We start from the raw sequence: 21,801 nt of genomic DNA on the forward strand, positions 1-21,801 counted from the left end.
TTAGCCATAAGCATCAGTACTTTGAACCACTTCCCACAGAAAACAAAATGAGTGGGTCATTGATTATTTATGGGGTATTTACAAAGTATTTATCATATTTTGTTGTATATAAGTGCACCTGTGTTTTTTGGCTTAAACTTTCAGGAAAAACCCTTTTGTTTTAATTTTTAATTCTATTTATTTATATTTAGAAACAAAACCGATTATTGTGTTCCAGGGTAGCATTTTGCATGTGGATACCATTAGTGCTTTCTAGAATTACACTTTTAATACATAAGTATAAGTAAAATAATTAACATTTACATAGGTATGGAATTAGTACTACCCATGTATAATGCACACCCTTATTCCTCAAAAATTTGGGCAAAAAAGTGCGTGTTTCATGTGGCAAAATATGGTACTTTATACTAATACTCAGTAATCATGAAGTGGCCTTATGTGGTAGAATGACAGTTGCTGAAGCATGACTAAAATCCTGCATGGAGCATCACAATTTGGGAAGGGCATCAGGATTTATGCACTAGGCTTTGCATTATGTGTTAAGACCCCTTTGCAGTCTGGGTTTTGTTTGTGACATGAAACAAATAGAGAAGTTGCACCTTTTAAATCTATAATCATTCTTATGTAAGATGTATTTGGATCATGGAGTTTTGAGGCAGACATTAAAACCAGAGAAACCTCCGACTATATGTCTTGCTTCTTGTCTACACTCCCTTAGTTAATCTCAAATGCTGCTAATCTGAAGATGCTTTACATAATTAAAGCACTCCGAGCTACTTGCAACACCTCAGTTTCTTTCTGACCTACAGTATGTTACTGCATTCCAAAGCAAACCATCTTCTGTAGCTCCGCTTCTCATGTCATGTTGAAGTGAAAATAGGGAGTCTTGAGAGAACTGGATTTAAATCATAGCTTTTCATATCTCAGTGACATTAGAAAATTTATTTAACTTCTTCGAGCCTCAAATTTTCTTGTGAAGTTTGAGTAAAACAACTTCTATAGTTTTATCAGCTTATTTTAGTTATATCTTCCATTCAAGGCACTGCTGTCTCACAGAACTTTCTGTGATGGAAATGTTCTATATTTGTAATGTTCAATATGGTAGCCATTAGCCAAATGTGGATATTAAACAATTAAAAAATGGCTGTGACCGAAGAATTTTTATAAACTTAAAAAAAAGATTTTATTTAATTATTTTTAGAGAGAGGAGATGGGAGGGAAAAAGAGGGAGAGAAACATGAATGTGTGGTTGTCTCTCGTGCACCCCCTACTGTAGACCTGGCCTGCAACCCAGGCATGTGCACTGACTGGGAACTGAACTGGCAATCCTGTGGTTCACAGCCTGGCACTCAATCCACTGAACCACACCAGCCATGGCAAGAATTTTATTTTTAACTGAATTTTAATTTACATGGCTGTGTGTGGTATAACCTACTGGACAGTGCAATTGTAAAAAATGAGAAGTAAGTGATAATAAAATTAGTTTCAGGTGTACAACATGATTCAATATTTGTATATATTGCAAAATGATCATCTCAGTAAATCTTGTTTAGATCTATCACTACACCTAGTTAATACATTTTTTTTTCTTGTGATGAGAACTTTTAAAATCTACTCTCAGCAACTTTCAAATATACAGTACGGTATTATAAGTGCAATTTTAAGGCTCACTTAACACATACATTTTTCTTCGTGCAGTCTTCCTTGCCCAGTGATTCTTTCCTGACAGTACTTGGTTTCTCCACCACTTATTTGGTACTTACCATGGACATTAATTTTCATGAGTCCTGTGTTTCCAACTAGATTATATTTGTGGTTATGAAGTTTTATTTATTTATTTATAAAGAGAAGGGAAGGGAGGGAGAGAGGAAACATTGATTCGTTCCCTGTCCATCAGGGACCTGGCCTGCAGCCCAGGCCTATGCCTTGACCTTAATTGAACCAAAGTTCACAGGACGATGCCCAACCCACTGAGCCATACCAGTCAGGGTGAGGTTCTGAAGTTTTTTGTCTCCACAATGTTGTGTGAAAGGGACATGATAGAAAATGTAATGCAATAATTTTAGTAAGTTTTAAATGATCATTAAGTGTAAGAGAAAAAAAATCTAGTTAATAATTGGGTGAAGAATAGGGAACAATCTGAAGGTGGCCTGCTATGATGAATTTTGGGCCCAGTCTGTTTCACTTTCAAGTTCAGATAACACTCAAGCTCTGGAAGAGAAAATTAAAATTTCTTATATTGTCATTTTGTGGCCAGCTTGGGCTGCAAGTGATGTGAATTCAATTTTGCTATGTCAAGGGAAGGTTTTCTTTAGTTAATTGTAAGGGTAAGTTCACCAATAATAAAGTTTAAATATAATGAATTTTTGGCTCAAATGAAATTGAAACATCATTTGAAAACACTAATTATTTTGGATTATTTTTTCATTTGTCTGAATCTTAGCTTCTCCCTTCCAACCCCCCCCCCCACCCCACACACACACTTTTGAAAGGATTTTTGTGAATTTGATGACTGGTTACATGTGTTCTACAGTCACAAACGTGTAGAGTTGACAGGCTGGCAGTAACCTATGCCACTGATGCCTCAACTCCCTGCATTTGTTCCCATGGCTGCCTAGCTCTGTAGCCAGCAAATGACCTTTTCCCTTTGCATACTCTTGTGCAATTGTTGACTGTTACAACCTTTCAGAAGTTGGGTAGAATTATTGTACAGTTTTGCCCAAACTTTTAAATTTCTAGCAAAAGCTGAGCTTGTGTAGAGGTTCTGGCCTAATCTAATACTGACTTCGGTCATTTGATGACATTTGGCAAATAGATGTGACCATTTATTTACATTACTAAATGGAAGTTCAGATAAAGAATGAACAATTTTCCTTGAGGCTGTATGGGTGTGGAGTAGGCTGGTATGCATTCAAGTCTTGTAATCATAACCTTTATGTATTTTTTAATTTTTTATTTTGCACAGATGAGGCTAGGTAGTTGATAGATCCTACAGTTTGACTCTCTTCCTAGATACACTAGAAGATGGATTCATCTGATACCAGAGGTAAGTGTGAAAAAAAAAAACCCCTTAATTTTTACCTCATTTGGATTTTCAATCACCTAGCAAGTTTTAGAGCTCAATGTTCTTGGTGGCTGAAATTTGGTAGTTGAGAAAGCCTTAGTTCTAACCTTAATAGGGTTGTCCTGGTTTGGGGACAAGGGATGGTGGTTTGCCCTTCACCAGTCATTTACAGTTTGCCATGATGAAATGCATGTTAAGTCCGTGTTTCAGATGATCATCCTGATTAAACACATGCTCTGAGCAGACTAAAGCTAGGGCAAACACTTGAACTGTATTGTTTCTTGGAATGCTTACTGGGATCTATCCCATGATCCCAAGTAATTCCTATATCTTTATAAATTTGATGCTACAATACTTTGTTGTGCTTTGATTTTTTGACCAAAAGATCTTTTTGAGATAGTCAGAATTAGGGTCAAGAATTTTTCATCAAAAAATTCAAACAGTACAGCCTTAGCTGTTGTGGCTTAGTGGCTTGAGCACTGGCCTGTAAACCAAAAGTTTGCTGGTTTGATTCCTAGTCAGGGCACATGCCTGCATTGCAGGCTAGGTCTCCAGTTGGGGACCTTTTTTCCCTCTTCTCCCCTTTCTTCCTCTCTCTAAAATAAATAAATAAAATCTTAAAAAAATTAAACAGTACAGAAAAAGCACCGTTAACTGGTATAATTCTATCAACTACTTGGTAGTTTTTAACTAATCACTATTTTACTAGTCTAAGATTAAGAGAATCCCTGAGTTGGTTAAATCAGTTTGTCAAGATCATGTAATGCAGCATTATCCAGTCACTTAAAAGTTATGACACAGTTTCATGTTGCTTGAAATGGAAGAGTATTAATAATATATTAAGTTAAAAGCAAGTGACAGAGCAAAACATATAATCTTTTTTCTGCTTAAACTTTTGTATATACTTATTTATTGAGAAATCATCTGAAAGGGTATACTTAAAATACTGAGGATTGTCTTTAGAATTGGGTCCTATGGGTGACCTTGTTAACCTGTATTTTCTAACTTTATTGCATTCGTATATTATATGATTTCAAAAGTTATTTTAAGCAGTCTATATGGGACAGACTTGTATTTTTTTTAGCCTGTGCCTACATGTTTCAGCAGAGAATAGAGGTATATATGAGGGTGAAATATAGGAAATACAAATAATTCCAAGTAACCTCAGCACTTGTAATACTTTTTTAGCTTTTGGCTATGTTTTTTATAGAAATGAAATTTCAGGAGGCCAGAAGTTTTTTTCTAGAAACTTCTTTCCCAGCCTTGAAACACTTGGGTGCTGTAAGTCCTGGATATACGACAGATGCCCACTGCATTCTTCTTTTATGGTAAGGCTTATGTTAAAATTGAGATATGTTGACACACACATGAATCTTTGAAAATTCAGCTTTGTGACATGGCTAGTTCTGCTAAGGGGCTACAAATTTAATTTTTTTAAAAAGTGAATTACATAAAGATGTAGAGAGGTAGCATAGTATAATAGTTATACATGGGTTCTGGAGTCAAACTGGGTTCAGACTCCTTCTTCTATCACTTAACCAGCTGTGTAACCTTGGCAAGTTTCTCAACACCTTGGTGTCTTAGTGTTTTTATATCTTAAAGGAAGAAAATACTAGTATCTGTCTCAAAGGAATAGTTCTTGAATTTGAAGAGTAAATTAGACAGTAAATGTGTGGGGCTTAGAACATTGTTAAACATATGGTAAACACTCAAAAGATGCTTGCTATTTTATCAGTGTTCATATGTATATTTATCTTACATTTTGCACTACCTGGCAATTTCTTACATCTGCATAACACGTTGGAGACTGTTTATTGCTTATCTGCATCTTCCAATTGGCCTCTTCCTCATTATCTTTTACCTTAAAGCTTAATTTAATTCTAGAATTAAGCAAATATGGTAGTAAGGACTATAGTGTGTATCTTTATATAATTGGTCAGATAACATTTTCTTTAGTTAATCATCTTTGCCACTGATTTATCATCTAATTCTTCATTTTTTTATTTAGCTACACCAGTTGATATTTAATGGTTTTTTTCATTCCTGACTGACTTTAAAAATTTAGGTGTGATCAAGTGTTTCCTATGAGTCACATGATGTTTTAAAAAACTATTTCTTAGACCATTTATTAAAATGTTTATTAAAATGATTGGAGATAAGCTTTGATGGCTGTTCCTCTCACTGCTTGGAGCCTTAGGCAGTGGGATTTTAGTCCATCATATATCTAAGCTGACTTGTCTTCACTCAGAGCACTGTGGGATGGGTTGGCTGTCCATTAGTGCCTTCTGATTTTTGCGGAGTCAAACAATTACAAAGCAGATGGTAATGCTGGATTAATAAAATTCACCTGTGATTAAAAAAAACTAAATTAATTTTAAAACATGAGGATTTAGGTGTTCTAAAAATTTTACTTATCAGTATTCATCTTTAGAGAGAGGGGAAGGGAAGGAGAAAGAAATGTCGATGAGCAAGAGAAACAGTGGGTTGCCCCTTGCACACCCCCAGCTGGGGACAAGGACCACAACCCAAGCATGTGCCCTGACTGAGAAATGAACTGGTGACCTTCTTGGTATACAGGCCAGTGCCCAATCCACTGAGCCACACCAGCCAGGGTGACATGAATATATAGTTTATAAAGAACCCTTTGATTGCAATAATATTTGAATAGCACCGATCTAGGCCTATGTAAGGAAGAGCTCTAGTGAATTACTGAAGTCACTTATGTTTAAATTTTGAATGGTTTACTTAGTGTTCTACCATGCGATTATTCACATATTCAGAGCAATATTAAAAGTACTCTTTTTTTTTGCAGTATGAAGATGAAGATGATTCTTCAAATTAAGAGGGAAGCTGACTTTTTTCATCAGAATCATTTACAGATTGCAACTTGCAATCAACTTGCAAAAAATATAACAGGCTGCAAACAAAGGAAAAAGTAAAATATTTTCATTTATCATCCTTATATTCTTTGCTAGATCGTAACTCCATGAAAGCAGGATAATTTCCTTATCCTTATCACGTGGCCTAGAATAAATGCTCAAAAAATATTTGAAATAAATCAACATCTCCATTGATTTTATTATTTTTTTAATCCCTGGAAAATGGCAATTATTTTAATGAGATTTCAGCAAGACATTTACATAGAATAACTGGGATGTAGGTTTTGACTCTTAATGAAAAGTGTATATAAGGTACATTAAACTATCAGGGTACCAGTGAGTTTACTTAAAACTTTTAATGTCTGGTTATGATGTTTGATCCTTTAAGAGGCAATAAAGGATGGCTGTGAAAACACCCTATGTATGTGAGAAATAGGTATATAAAAGCTTTCTGATATTTAAAAGAAAATCTTTTATTATGAACATTTTATAGCCTTACTGCATGGATATTTATCATTGTTTTAAATTGCACATAAGTATGGTTAAAAAGTCATTATTTCTGGTTTATATTTAGTGTTGAAATATTCTCAGTTGGCTAAGATAAAGTACAGGGAAGTTTTTGCCCTAGATACTGTACTTACATCCATGAAAGTATATTTAACATGCAAAGTGTAAAAAGTACACATTCAAATTTTGGAAGTCTGGTATACCTCACTGTGTTTTGGAATGAAATTTAATACTCATGCTTATACTGGAAGCACACAAATGATCGGCAACTCTGATAAATTCTGTTAGAATATGAAACCTATTCTTTACATTAAGATTCTTCCATTAAAAGTATCAAATTAGTTTTAAAGTAGATGATACTAACAGTCCAAGATTTAAAGATAATGGGAAGGAAAGTATCTCATAATATAGTGATAAATATTTAGAATATCTATACAAGATTAAAATCAAGCTTCTGGAAAAATGTCATGTTGAGGCCCTGGCTGGGTAGCTCAGTTGGTTCCAGTGTGGCAGTGTTGTGGGTTTGATCCGTGCCCAGGGCACATACAAGAATCAACCAATTATGCAATGAATGCATAAATGTAAGTGCGGCAACAAATCCATCTTCTCATTCCTGTCTCTAAAATCAATAAATAGAAATTTTAAAAATATATCATTTCTGAAAGGTGAATATAACTTGTAATTAAATGATGTTAGTGGTGTATAAGCACAACTTGTGCTGTAAGTTTATCTAGACTTTTTTTTTTAAATCTAGACTCTTTATGTTAAGAAAAATGGATTAAAGAACAAAAGGAGAACTTTAAACCTGTAGAAAAGCAAAGATATGACATTGGAGTAGATATAAGCACAAAAAGGAAAGTGATAAATTTGTGTGCCATGTAACTGACAAAAAATTCCTCATAACTTCTGTGACTTCACAGATGAGGACTTCTGAGTTCACATGAAAAGATGCTTAATCTCACTGCTAATCAGACTTACAAATTAAAACAACATGAGATAACCATTTCACTGCCATCAGATGGGCAAAAATTAAAACAGAAAACCTGACCCTTTCACATGCTGATGGGTCTGGAGCAAGGGGCTTTCATCTTCACTGGGGCACTGAAATTTAAGTCCTACTTTGGAGTGTGGTTTGCCAACAAGTAGTCTACTTGAAGATGCTTATACATTAACCCAATCTCTGGGTATTTCTACAAGAATGCTTGGCATGTGTGCTCAAGAAGACATGTCCAGAAAATTCATGTCAGTATTGTTTTTAACTATAAAAACTGGAAACCAGTGTCCATTAGAATATGCATAAATTGTATATTTGTAGTATTTGGTTGTTTAAATGAATACAGAATATGTGTATTAACTTGACTACATTTCAAAAACAATGATGAGTTAAAATGGCCAACTAATATGTACTATGTGATAAGATTTAGTTGTTTTAGAACATGAAAACAAAGACTGATATGTACACATATACATATGTACTCATATACACATAAAATCTAAAAACATGTATGAGAATGGTAAGCACCCAAATCTGGCTTGTTTTACTTCTGGAGTGGTAGGAGAAAATGTGGTTAAGGAATACACAGAGAAGCCTTCAATTGTATCTGTAATGTGTTCATTAAAATGTATCAAAAGTGAGAAAGGTTTGGGTTTATTAAAGCTGAGCAATGGTCATGTGTACATTTTTGATATGCTTGATATTTAATAGTCGATATTTTAAAAACTTTGGTGAGCCCTTGCTAGTGTGGCTCAGTTGGTTGGAGTGTTGTCCTGTACACTAAAAGTCTGGGGGTTTGATTCCGCATCTGGGCACATACCTAGCTTGTGGGTTCAATTACCAGTCAGGGCACGAATGGGAGGCAACCAAACTGTTTCTCTCTCGAACTGATGTTTCTCTTTTCCCCTCTAAAATCAATGTGTTTCAATGTTTCATATGTTTATATGAAAAAAATTAAAAACTTTGGTGAATGGGTCTCTTTGGTGAATGGGTCAGCTTTGAATGATTTCAGTGGTCTTATCTCTAGGAGCACCCTAGAAACAAGCCGGTAAAGGGTTTATCTATGCTATGAAGGAATAGGACACATGCCAACAAGAAGGTTAGTTTCTGGCGTTACAAACTACTGTGATAATAAGCCTTTGTAGGGCCCCCTTTAGACAGATGTGTGTGCGTGTGTATGTATCTATATCTATATATATGTATATATCTATATATATGGGTATATATATCTATATATATGGGTATCTATATCTATATATCTATATCTCTCTGTCTATATATATATATAACTCCTACAGGCTTCTGGCCAAATGGGTTGGGAAGAGGGAACAGAAAATGCTGTGGGGGACACTGGGTTTTGGGAATCAGTGGAATAATCTTAATGAACTAGGAAGGGATATTGCAGAACAAAGGTAACTTGGCTAGGATCGCCAAGTTAGGTACTTGTGCTGGTGAAATTTGGATGCCTTGTGTTTTATGACTTTAAATGGCATTGTATCCTTTTGTATTTTAATATTTGTACATTTGGCATAGTCAAATCCATAAAATGCACAAAAGGCTCAGATAACCAAAATAGATTTTAAGGATTACATGTTTTACACATGAACATCAATTTTTTAAATCCAATTTGTACCACTCCCTAAATTTTCAGAAGATAGACATTTTAGGAAGTGTAAAAAAAGAAAGAAAACTAGTAGAAACTTATTTAATTAGGATGGGTCTTTGTTTGAAGAAGAAAGGTTTACTATTACAGATTCATGACCCATAAAGGGTTTGCAGGGCTTGGGATCCATTATGTTGCTGATTCATTGGATTGCATCTTACAAATTCATATTGGAGTCACATTATCTGGAAAGATGACTACAAAAAACAGCATAAGGCTTATCTCTGGAGAACCCCTCCTCAGTTAAAATCACGCAGTTAGTATGGATCAGGAAAAGTTACAAGTATCAGCATTAGGGTCAAACGGGTACCAACATTTAAACCTGCAAGGTCAGGCAGGTTACCTCAAAAACAGCTATTAGCGCCTGATCCTGTTGCTTCATTTCAAGGGCTGTAATGAATGTTCTCAATCAAGGCAAGTTTTATTTTGTTTACATCTATATAGAGGTTGTGTAAAAGCTGAAAAGATGTCCATTTCAAGATGCACAAAAAATAACATGGAGGTGATAGCTGGCTAATTTTAGGTATGGCACAATTTAGGGGAATTTTTTCCTGAAACTAAGAAAGCCTGTGCTGCCCAGTTGCTACTCCGCACATTTTCCCAGGATAAACACCTGCGTGCACTCATAGGCAGCTCTGTTAGCTTCTTAACTAGCCGCCTTTGCCCTTCAAGAGACTGACATCAAATTACCCACATTTAAGGTGGAGGACCGTAAAAGGCACTTAATGACAGTGTCTGGAACTTCCAATTGGGAAACCTAGAACAGACTCAATTGGATTCATGTCCTCACAGCGCCTGAAACACGCATGCCCAGTAGGTGCAAGGCCCAAGTTGGGCTGCCACAGCTGGCAAATCCCAGCATCCTGAGTGGCTGGAACCCTTGTGCCCACCTCCCAGCAGGCGCTGGGGCGACTCTGCGCATGCGCTCTCACATAGGGGCCCCGCAGCGAGTTCCTGCGGAGGGAGTTGTGGAGGCAAGCGCGTTTTCCCGCCTTTTTTTGGCGCCTCGGGTTAGGTAGGTAATTAGAATTATTTCCTCTGACTAGCGCGGAAAACAGGCTGAAAATTTCAGAGTGCTGTTGCTGTGAATCTAAGCTTCAAAAATTTGGCTGTCGATAAATTTGCACAGCTCATTAAATTGGCGCTTTCCCTCATCTCGTGGGAAATTTGGAATAAGCTGCACCTCTCGCTCTTCCTGAGAAGGGTCTCAGCTTCAAGACTGTTCCCAGCTCTTCTGCTTCCCCCTTGCCCACGGCCCTGCTGCAGGTAAAATCGGCCTCATAATAAGGCTGCAGGTGCCATGTATGTGTCGCAGACTCAGTGCGGGGACATGGGGGTAAAGGCGTCACAGCGTCCTCGTTCCTCCCTGCGACCCAGGCAACATTCTTGACAGAATTTTCATTCGAGGACTGAACCTTTGTTTTCTTGGCGTCTGATCGGTGTGTGTGTGTTTGTGTGTGTTTGTGTGTGTTTATATATATATATATATCTTATTATATATATTATATATATAAATATATAATATATGTCTTATTTTAGTATATCTAGAGGATTGCTGCCTGGTGTGGGTTAGTAAAATTCCAATGAGAGTAGACAGTATAATTGAAAAGTAACTTTAACAATTTAGTTTTACATTAACATTTAGTTTTACCAATGTTTTAAATAGAAGCATACAGTTGAATAGTAGTTATATTAACAGATGAATTGTCGATCTCATGATTTAAAAAAATCTGCTTTTATACAGACTTTCATGCTCCTTAGTGGTCAATTATTTGAATGAATTAGGTTAGTTCCCATTTAATACTCTCAGGTTACTACTACTCTGTAGGTAAAGAATCTGAGAAATCAGCATATATGAAAAACCTTAAAATACTTTGCACAGAAGAAAGGCTAAAATCAGTTTCTGGACTTTTATATCTTCCAAGTGTGAGAATTAATGCCAAAATATTCTAGCAAAATGTGAATGGGGAATAAATTTGGGTTTTTTGTTTATGTACTGAGAATTATAAAAAGCACTAATTTAATTTTTTATTAGTTTGTTCTTTGTAAACTTTCCTAAACCTTTTCTCCCGTGTACATATTATTTTTGATTTTACTAAGATTTGGGATCACCTATGTTTTTGACTGGTTCATTAAAATTTTTGTCGAGACCTTTGTAGTGGTTTGCAAAAAGGAGCACTATTAATATGGTTGAGTGACTAAAATCAATATATTAATAATATATTATAATGCAAAAAACATAAATGTGCATTATTATCACAAAAGTAGAACTTTTTTGGTTTACATATTTAATTTTTACTGCAATTTGATTTATTTGACCTTTTCATTTACCCCTTATTAGGATTCGTTTCGGAATCTAGGACCTCAATATCTATTATGTCTTTGTGTGAAGACATGCTGCTTTGTAATTACCGAAAATGTCGCATCAAACTCTCTGGTTATGCATGGGTCACTGCCTGCTCTCACATTTTCTGTGATCAGCATGGCAGTGGCGAGTTTAGTCGTTCACCAGCTATCTGCCCTGCCTGCAACAGTACTCTTTCTGGAAAGCTAGATATTGTCCGCACGGAACTCAGTCCTTCAGAGGAATATAAAGCCATGGTACTGGCTGGTCTTCGACCTGAGATTGTGTTGGACATTAGCTCCCGAGCACTGGCCTTCTGGACATACCAGGTTGGTGCTTAGGCTAGTTTCTTTGGAGAGTGTGATTTGAGGCATATGTGGAAATTTCCAATTTTTTTCACTTGTTTTTGTATTTATTTTTTATGAATGAATGGAAAATTTTCTTTTTAATTATTTAAGTAACTATTTTCTTCAAAATTAATGTTTATTGTTGAAAATCCAAAAGAAAGAAAAATTTAAAAAACCATAATTCCATCACTCCGTGATAACCATTGTTGATATATTGTTGTATTATTACTTTTTCTGTATTTAAAATATAAATATATATTTTTATCTTTACCAAAGTAGGATAGTACCACACATGCTGTTTTTGTGGCTAGAAGTTTACTATATATTATGCATATTATGAAAATTGTATTGAATATTTTTTTTTTAGATTTTATTTATTTATCTTTGGAGGGGAAGGGAGAGAAATATCAATGTATGGTTGCTTCTGGTGCACCCCTTGCTGGGAACTGGTCCCTGCTGGGAACTGGCCTGTAACCCACGAATGTGCCCTGACTGGGAATCGAACCGCGATTGTCTGGTTCGCAGGCCCGCGCTCAATCCATTGAGCTACACCAGCCAGGGCTTGAATATTTTTAAAGTAAATTTTCTATAATCATAATTTTAATGGTTGCATTATATCATGATTTATTTCCAAGTTATTTAAAAATGATGTGATGAGCATTTTTCTTTTTTTTAAAAGATTATTTATTTATTTATTTTTAGAGGAATGGGAAGGAAGTGAGGGAGAAAGAGAGAGAGGAACATCTGTGTGAGAGAGCAACATCGATCATATGTGCCCTGACCAGGGACTGAACCCACAACTCAGGCACATGCCCTGACTAGGAATTGAACCTGGAACCTTTCTCTTTACAGAACAATGCCCAATCAACTGAGCCACACCTGTCAGGGCATGATGAACATTCTTAACATCAAATTCATGATATTTCAATGTTCTTTTTTTCAAACTTTATTTATTTATTTTTAGAGAGAGGGGAAAGGAGAGAGAAAGAAGTAGTGAGACATTGATGTACAAGAGAAATATTGATTGATTGCCTCTTGCATGCCCCCAAACTGGGGACCTGTCCTGCAACCCATGCATGTCTCTGCCTGGGAATCAAACTGGCAAACTTTCGGTCTGGAGGCAGGCACTTAATCCACTGAGCCACACCAGCCAGGGGTCTATGTAATCATAATTTAATGATTGTATTATATCATTATTTAGGTTATTAAAATGGTGTATCATCATTTTTGTCAGCAAATTCAACTGTAATTATTTCCCTTTTTGATATCTGCCTTTGGTGCCTCCTTAGAAAAACCTTCCTTGGAGAAAGAAATGGAGAACTTTAACCATATCCTTGATTTATATTCTTTTATGTATATTTATAATAATGCTTCTTAAAGGTTTTATTTGTCATCTGTGAGGTAAATAGTTTCATTATATTATTTTAGGGAAGATGTCTCCTTTACATACTCCTGTATCATCTTATGGTTACTTTTATTGTATTATTAATACTGTATTGTAATTACCTACATACTTGTCATCTCCTCTAGTTGGGAGAGTTCTTTGGGTTATGTTTGGATTCCTGTATATCACAGGGTCTTCAGTTACCATCATAGTTACTGGTCGTAAGTCTCAGTAAATAGTTGACTGAATGAATAGACCTTGTATATTAAAGTAGATTACTATTTGGGGGTTAGTATTTGTTGAACATGTACATGTGATACTGTTTTCATTATGTCAGATATGGAGGAAACCAGTGAATGGGTTAGTAAATTAGCCAGAAATGAATTTTCTTTACTTCATTTATTTATTTTATTTAATTATTCAACATATTTTTTGAGTCTCTTGTAAAATTTATATTTCATGCACCTTCTTAGGTGCTGGGTATACAATAATGAACAAAGCATGAGCTTCAAGGATGCTGCAATTTAGTGGTGCTAAACATTAAGAAAAAACAGCAGACAGACATTTACAATACATTTTTAATATCTACAATGATAAGGGAAGTGTAGAGTGCTGTGAGACTCCATAGTAGGGACAAGTAATCTAGACTTGGTGGAGTAACATCCAACTACATAGAATAGGCAAATTCAAAATGGTTTAAAAAAAAAGGAGAGCATTCATATTTCACTTTCTGTCAATATTTAAAAGGATAGTGAATCCAAAGATAAGCCAAAATTGGTTTGTATGTGTAAGTGAGTTGTCTTTGGCTATGTAACAAAATTAGTGGCTTAAAAATTTTTAGTTGCTTAAATTAACATGCATTTATTGTCTCAGTTTCTGTGGATCACGAGTTCAGGCTTGGACTGTGCTCAGGGTCTCACAAGGCTGTAATCAAGGTGTTGACAGGGGCTTCAGCCTGTGAACCTTGACTCAGGAAGGATCTATCTCCAGGCTCATGTGGTTGTTGGCAAGGGTCACTTCCTTGTGGACTGTTAGACTGAGGGACTCAGTAGTTGTTGTTTTTAAAGGACTTTATTTTTAAAGCAGTTGTAGGTTCATAGCAAAATTGAGAAGGTTCAGACATTTCCTGGCCTACACTGACATATCACTGTCACCCAAAGATCATAGTTTATGTTAGAGTTCTCTCTTTGTGTTATACATTTTATGAGTTTGGACAAATGTATAACAACATATATCTTACCATGATGATATACAGAGTAGTTTTAATGCCCTAAAAATCCTCTGTGTACCACTTATTCATCCCTTCTTACCCTCAAGCACTGATCTTTTTACTGTCTCCATAGTTTTGCCTTTTCCAAACTGTCATATAATCGGAATCATACAGTTTGTAGCCTTTTCAGACTGACTCCTTTCACTTAGTACTAGGCCTTTAAGGTGTGATAGTTTATTTCTTTTTAGTGTTGAATAATTTTCCATTGTATCACAGTTTATTTATCCATTCATTTCCTCAAGGACCTTGTGGTTGCTTCCAAGTTTTGGTAATTAACAAATAAAGCTCCTGTAAACATCTGTGTACAGGACAAAAGTTTTCTACTCCTTTGGATAAATACCAAGGGACATGATTTCTGGATTGTATGGTAAGAATAGGGTTAGTTTTGCAAGAAACTGCCAAACTCTTCCAAAGTGGCTGTAACATTTTGTGTTCCTACCAGCAATGTCTGAGAGTTCTTTTGGCTCCACATCCTTACAAGCATTTGCTGTTGTCATTGTTCTGGATTTTGGCTATTCTGGTAGGTGTGTAGTGGTATCTTATTGTTGTTTTAATTTCCATTTCCCTGATGACATTCGATGTGTAGTATCTTTTCATTTTCTTATTTGCCATCTGTGCATCTTAATTGGGTTGTTTTCTTATTGTTGAATTTTAAGGATTACTTGTACATTTTGGGTATGTCTTTTGCAAGTTTTTCTATTTGTTTGTGGCTCATCTTTTTATTCTCTTGACATTATCTTTCACAGAGTAGAAAATTTTAATTTTAATAAAGTCCAGCTTACCCTTTTTTTCATGGATACTGCTTTTGGTGGTGTATATAAAGTCACCACCAAACCCAAGGTCATTTAGATTTTCTCCTGTGTTATCATGTAGGAATTTTATAGTTCTATATTTTATATTCAGGTTTGTGATCCATTTTGAGTTAATTTTGTGAAAGGTGTAATGTCTTTGAGTAGATTCATTGTGATCTCAGTATTTTGCTGGCTGTTGCCCAGAAGCTGCTCTCAGTTACTTGCCTTGTGGGCCTTCCCTGCTGGCTGCATGCTTCTACAAGGCCAGCGAGAGAATGAGAATGCTAGAAAGACACATCTTATATTCTTATATAATGTACTCATGAAATGACATTTGTCTTTTTTTTTCTGTTTTAGTCACAGGTCCCCTCCACTCTCAGGGGTGGTGGAGGGGAATAAGTACCAAGAGGCAATCTTATTTGAGAAGCTATCTTATAATCTCCACAGTATGGTTTACTTGAAACATAGAATTGCATTTTTTAAAGACTTTTGGACTACATGTCAATTGCTAAGCTTAGACAAATACCCACTTCTTTTGTTGGTGTAATGGTAGTGGTTTCAGAGTATTCCTCCAGATTTTTTTTCTATGCATTCAGGGACATAACGTATTATTTTCTATAATAATCATCCTATTATACCTCCTGATTGCTTCTTAACCTGGTTCTAAACACTAATTATACTCCAGGATAAGCATTTTTCTTTTTGTATTTGTGTAAAGTTTTACAATATAAAACTTTTATTACCTTAAAAATCTTTTTTTCTTCTCTCTTGGGATAGGTACATCAGGAGCGTCTCTATCAAGAATACAAATTCAGCAAGGCTGAGGGCCATCTGAAGCAGATCGAGAAGATATATACTCAGCAAATACAGAGCAAGGATGTAGAATTGACCTCTATGAAAGGAGAAGTCACCTCTATGAAGAAAGTGCTAGAAGAATATAAGAAAAAGTTCAGTGACATCTCTGAGAAACTTATGGAGCGAAATCGTCAGTATCAAAAGCTCCAAGGCCTCTATGATAGCCTTAGGCTACGAAACATCACTATTACTAACCAGGAAGGTACCCTTGAGCCATCCATGATTTCACAGTCTGGTATTTTTGGCTTCCCATTAGGTAAGGAAAGACAGGTAATTAATTATCTAACATCTGTTCTTTAAATCAGTGATTTTTCACATTGTGTTTTGCATGGTGCCAAGTAGTCAATGGAGTCAAGGAGACTTCAAAGGCTCTGGATTCTTCATCCATGTCTATTCTGTACATCATTGCTTTATCTATTGTATTTGCTTATGTTTAAGTTACAGCTTCAATTTGAACAGAGAATGTATCTCTTCAAAAGAAAATGTTGTAAACTGATACTCTAAATGAAAGCTATTTAGTTGTAATAACAATAGTATTAGCTGCCATTTGATTCCTTACCAAGTGCTAGGTATTGTTATAATTCTATATGTATCATGTTATTTAAATAACTTTGTAGGGCACATATTATTATTATCCCTATTTTACAGATTAAAAAACTGAGGTACAGAAAGTTTAAATAAATTGGTCAAGGTCGCAGAGCTCTTGTCAGTGCCCCCACTTTTAACCATTTGTAACCTACCAAGAAGGGCGTGTTTCACTTACTTTCACAGGGTAATGCTGATTGCACAGTTCTTAAGTTATTGTGGGTTGATTTTTTCTTTAGTCATCCATTCATCAATTATTTATCAAACATGTTTTATGTTCCAGGTTGCTAGGAATAATTCTAGGCAATGAGAATGTAAAGATTATGCAGATAGGATTCGTGTCCTCTGGAAGTGCACATTCTAAAGTGATAGTAGCCCTATTCTGCTTGTTAGGTGCCTTCACAGATGCAGTGAATCAAACATTATTGTATATGGGCATTGTAGGTTTTTATTTTTTCCTTGTCACTATGCACATTTATTTTGATTTCTTTCATATTCACCAATTCTTTCTGTTCCTCTTTTTGTGCACAATTACCTGTTTACTTTTACCTCTTACTACCATTTTTGGCTTGAAGCAGATATAGTCAGCATTCTTCTTTAGTTATGTGTTCCTTTTAAAACTTGTAGAAACCCAGGGGGGATCCAATGGAAGTTGTTAAATGCTTGTTTAATCAGATCTGTTGTCTGACTTTTCTTAAGGCTATTCCAGTTAATCTCAGGTCTTGAGTATGTGCCAGTTTTTCAAGTTGTCATATATTTTCTGGAGTATTTATGGCAGTCTTAAAAAATTACTGTTAAATAACCTGGGACAGAAGATTGTATACACACACACACACACACACACACACATATATATATTCTATTCCTTTGAACTAGATTAAATAACAAATGAATAAAATTATGATATTGTAAATTTTAGCTCTACTAAAAACATATTTCATTGTGTCAAATTACTTTTGGTGATGAGGTGATGGCTATAATTAGAAACTGCATCACAGAGGAAGGTATAATATATCCTGTGGTCGAGGAGAGGGTTTGGAGGCCATTGATGGCCCTTTCTTGATCCAAGATTAGTTTTATATTTTGTCCATCTTGTATGAGGTGAGTTCTGTTAAAATATTTATTGAATGACTTTTATCTTTTGGCTCTAAATATCTGTAAGTAAATAGATGCTTACGTTGTTCTCCCTCTTTTTTTTCCTTTTAGGGAACAAATCCAAGTTTCCTTTGGACAGTACACCAGTTCAAAATCGTGGTGGTGGAGATGGAGATTTTCAGTTCAGACCATTTTTTGTGGGTTCTCCCACAGCACCTGAACCCAGCAACACCTTTTTTAGTTTTGCATCCCCAAGTCATGAATTAGAGCAGCAGCAAGTCTCTAGCAGGGCCTTTAAAGTAAAAAGAATTTAATTCACATTCCAGATTATTTCCCTGTTTAGTTTCAGTGACTTCATTTAGTAAATAATCTTTTAGATAGGAGTCACCAACTCTGTGTGCTATCAAGTCTTTGAAGTTGTTTTCACATTTTTAAGAAACTCAATGGCACTGAGAATGGCTTTACAGTCTGATTTCTTCTGTTTCCATTATTTAAGAGCATGAGCATTTTATTAAACTTAATTTCATTGTGAGTTGTTGAATTTTTACTAGTAGTGGGAAGGTCACAATATTATTGGGTGTTTTGTAGATCACGATATGTTTCTGTCTGAGCTATTTCAGACTGAGCTATATGTTTATGCATATGCGTAAAAGCAACTATATTATGTACTATATGTCACTTTGGGTTTTGGCATTTATGCCTATATATATATTCATTTATGTTGATATTTTGCTATGTTTGCCAATGTATTTATGTGAAGCTTTTGGCCTCAGGAAATGGTAAGGTGTGTCTGCAGTTTGTTACTTGCATTTATACATTTATTTCTACATGTTTATGTATTTGCCCTTGTATTAACTTGTTTGGAGTTTTTGTGCTTATGTCAGTGAATGAGAGTATAATTTGATGTACAAATTTGATAATTTGATCAGTCCTTATTTCTACTTAAAAATAGTTTACATTGATAAAGTTATTTTGTGAAGTTGAATTTTGACCATTTATTTAAAAATAAAATTGCTCTTTCTTTACTGTTTTGCCAGCTGTTATCTTGGGTTTACTTATTTAGGAATGTACTTCCACTGTAGAAACCTTTCAATATGTTATTGATCCCAAGAGATCATAGTAAAATACTTTTAAAGATTTATTCCCTGTTCTCCTATATTAAACAGTGAACACATTTCTGACAGAAAACTTATTTGAAGTATAGAGCCATGAAAGAAATTTGAAGGACACTTTTTGTGACTCTGTCCTATAAGAGGCAAGACTGGCTGGAGAGATAGAACATCTGGATTCTAATTATGGCTTTTATGGTTGTGCAAATTTGAGTTTAAACTTTCCAGGCTTTGGTTTTTATATCTGTAAAATGGGGAACTGAATTAAATTATCTAGTAAGCCTTTTGTAATTCTTAAGTTTTAGGATCCATTCATATTGGTTTGGAACGAATTACAATGGAATTATTCCAAATGTCAAATCCCATTGTTTTTAGGTAACAAAGTCCTACTGAAATAATTTGAGGATATTTTATATTTAGTTATTGTAGAAAGGCCAGTGAATACCCTTGCTTTACATAATTGAATAGCAAGCAAGCAATGTTTTCTTTAAGGGTATATTTTCACCACTTAAAGGGCCAGCACAGTCTTAGAATGTATGCAAACCCACCCATTCTGGGCAGCAGCTGGAAGGGCACCAGTCACACATGGGAAGGGGATGAAATGACTAGAAAAGGGGTGAACTCCAGGCAAACCCCCAGAAGCCCAGGGGGGTGGTATCCCCTCCCTGAGCTGTTTGCATATAACCACAAAATGGTGAAGGGAGTTCCCACCTTAGCAATTACCCAAGGTTCCATCCACCTACTAAGGGAGTAAAGCAGCTTTACCTAATATACAGAAACAAACACAGGGAAGCTGCTAAGTAGAGGAGTCAAAGAAATATGGCCCAAATGAAAGAACAAAACCCAAGAAAAAGAACTAAGTGAAATGGAAATAACCAATCTATTAGATGTAGAGTTCAAAACACTGGTTATCAGAGTGCTCAGAGAACTGCTTGAGTATGGTAAAAAAAATAGAGGAAATGAAATTTACACTAGTGAGATAAAGAATAATGCACAGAAAATCAGCAGTGAGGGGAAGGAAGCCAGGATTCAGATCAACAATTTGGAACATAAGAGATAAACATTTAACCAGAATAGAAAGAAGAAACAAGATTTCAAAAAAAATGAGGAGGGGCTTAGGAACCTCTGGGACATCTCCAAAATTGCCAACATCCAAATCATAGGGATGCCAGAAGGAGAAGAGGAAGATCAAGAAATTGAAAACCTACTTGAAAAAATAATGGAAACTTCCCTAATTTGGTAAGGAAATAGACATATGAGTCCAGGAAGCACAGAGTCCCAAACAAGTTGGCCTCAAAGAGGACCACACCAAATCACATCATAATTAAAATGCCAAAGGTTACAGATAAAGAGAGAATTTAAAAGCAGCAAGAGATAAGCATACAATTACTTACAAAGTAGTTTCCATGAGACTATCAGCTGATTTATCAAAAGAATCTTTTCAGGCAAGAAGGGACTGGTGAGAAGTATTAAAAGTGATGAATAGCAAGGGCCTACAACCAAGTTACTCTATCCAGCAAAACTATCATTTAGAATGAAAGGGCCCTGGGTGGTGTAGCTCAGTGGATTTAGCCTGGGTTGTGAAACAAAGGGTCGTTTGATTCCCAGTCAGGTCACATGTCAGGTCCCCAGGCCATGTGAGAGGCAACCACACATTGATGTTTCTCTTCCTCCCTTTCTCCCACCCTTCCCCTCTCTCTAAAAAAAAAAAAAAAAAAAAAAAAAAAAAAAGAATGGAAGGGCAGATAAAGTGTCCCCAGGCAAGGTAAATCTAAAAGACTATATTACCACCAAGCATTATTACATGTTAAAGGGACTTATTTAAGAGAGGAAGATCAAAACCATGAACCTTAAAAAAGCAAAAAATATACAACTATCAACAACTGAATCTAAAAACAAGAAAAAAAACCAAGAAAACAACAGAACAGGAACAGAATCATAGATGAGGTCATTTGGCAGGTTATCAGCTGAGAGGGGAAAGGGGGAGAATGAGGAAATGGTGCAGGGATTTAGAAGCATAATTGGTAGGTACAAAATAGGCTGGAGATGTTAAGAACAGAATAGGCAATGGAGAAGCTATGTGCACAACCCATGGACATGAACTAAAGGGGTGGGACCACTGGGAGGAAAGAGGTTACCAGGTGGAGGGAGGCAAAGGAGGGAAAACTGGGACAAATGTAACAGCATAATCAATAAAATATACTTAAATCCCCCCCAAATATTGTGCCTGTGGACCCTGAAAAAGAAGATGCCTACTATGAAGGGTTCCTGGTGGCTAACTGGGCTCAAATTAAAAAGAAAAAAGAACCCCAGAGTCTAGCCACCATTTCTATGCAGGGACCTTTCACACAAACTGCACTTTAGGGAGAAGCCTGCACTTAAATATCTGCCTCTGCTTGAACTGCTAGCCTGTATTGTGTTTCTGCCATCTGAGCTGGCCCTTGTAAAGGGATTCCTGGAATTCTGTCTCAACTAGTAAGACTGAGGCTTTCCCTGTTCCCTTGGAGCTGCAGAGCTATATCCCCATCAGCTTCTTCATTGATCAATCAGAATGGCTCCATTTTGACCAATCAGAACAATGCTTTTTGAATCAATCCAAGTAAGAATTTGAAGTCCTCATTTGAATCAAGACAGACCAATCAAAGACCAGGGCTGGGACTTCTGTCCAGTTCACCTGGGGCTCTGAAGCTCACTTTCCCTTTCCACTGAAGACTGGAGACTTTAGTTCCAGTTGTTTTTTCCATCGAAGCTGAAACACAGAAATGTCTTCCCAGAGCACAGTGTAGTAAACCAGTACAGGGCAGAGCAGATCAGTGAGGTCACAGCAGAGATGTCTAATCAGAGAGGGGCCTGGCCCCAGGGCTGCCTCACAACTGTGCTATTTTCATAACTGTGCTATATCACAATCGAGCTG

General features: G+C 35.9%; 1 protein-coding gene and 2 non-coding genes across 6 annotated transcripts; all 3 read left to right on the plus strand.

The window, feature by feature from the left end:
- Positions 1-250: 250 nt before the first annotated feature.
- On the plus strand, positions 251-18,698 carry CCNB1IP1 (cyclin B1 interacting protein 1). Of its 4 annotated transcripts, none has more exons than XM_053660757.1 (6): positions 251-3,046; positions 4,275-4,392; positions 5,877-5,999; positions 11,449-11,780; positions 16,021-16,354; positions 17,890-18,698. In XM_053660757.1, exons 4-6 carry the CDS (start codon positions 11,484-11,486, stop codon positions 18,090-18,092), a joined length of 834 nt encoding a protein of 277 aa, XP_053516732.1. In that variant the 5' UTR covers positions 251-3,046; positions 4,275-4,392; positions 5,877-5,999; positions 11,449-11,483; the 3' UTR covers positions 18,093-18,698. The 4 variants fall into 4 exon arrangements, with proteins under 4 accessions (XP_053516732.1, XP_036984483.2, XP_036984484.2 ...); XM_037128587.2 differs by lacking the exon at positions 11,449-11,780 and adding an exon at positions 15,601-15,652 and having other exon boundaries at positions 255-3,046; positions 4,253-4,392; XM_037128588.2 differs by lacking the exon at positions 4,275-4,392.
- Positions 3,235-3,311, plus strand: LOC119036761 (small nucleolar RNA SNORD126). Its single transcript, XR_005080056.1, has one exon. It is a non-coding gene; the product is annotated as a small nucleolar RNA SNORD126 (small nucleolar RNA).
- On the plus strand, positions 5,228-5,374 carry LOC119036759 (small nucleolar RNA SNORA79). Its single transcript, XR_005080054.1, has one exon. It is a non-coding gene; the product is annotated as a small nucleolar RNA SNORA79 (small nucleolar RNA).
- Positions 18,699-21,801: the final 3,103 nt, after the last annotated feature.

This window comes from Artibeus jamaicensis, unplaced genomic scaffold (assembly GCF_021234435.1).
Source record: "Artibeus jamaicensis isolate MK-2021 breed Jamaican fruit bat unplaced genomic scaffold, CSHL_Jam_final scaffold_854, whole genome shotgun sequence".
Lineage (NCBI taxonomy): Eukaryota > Metazoa > Chordata > Mammalia > Chiroptera > Phyllostomidae > Artibeus > Artibeus jamaicensis.

Coding starts and splice junctions, on each gene's coding strand:
- CCNB1IP1 (XM_037128587.2), top strand. CDS start 4,262: ATGTTTTTTATAGAAATGAAATTTCAGGAGGCCAGAAGTTTTTTTCTA. Junction 4,393..5,876: donor CACTGCATTCTTCTTTTATG/GTAAGGCTTATG, acceptor TTTTTTTTGCAG/TATGAAGATGAAGATGATTC. Junction 6,000..15,600: donor GGCTGCAAACAAAGGAAAAA/GTAAAATATTTT, acceptor TTTCTGTTTTAG/TCACAGGTCCCCTCCACTCT.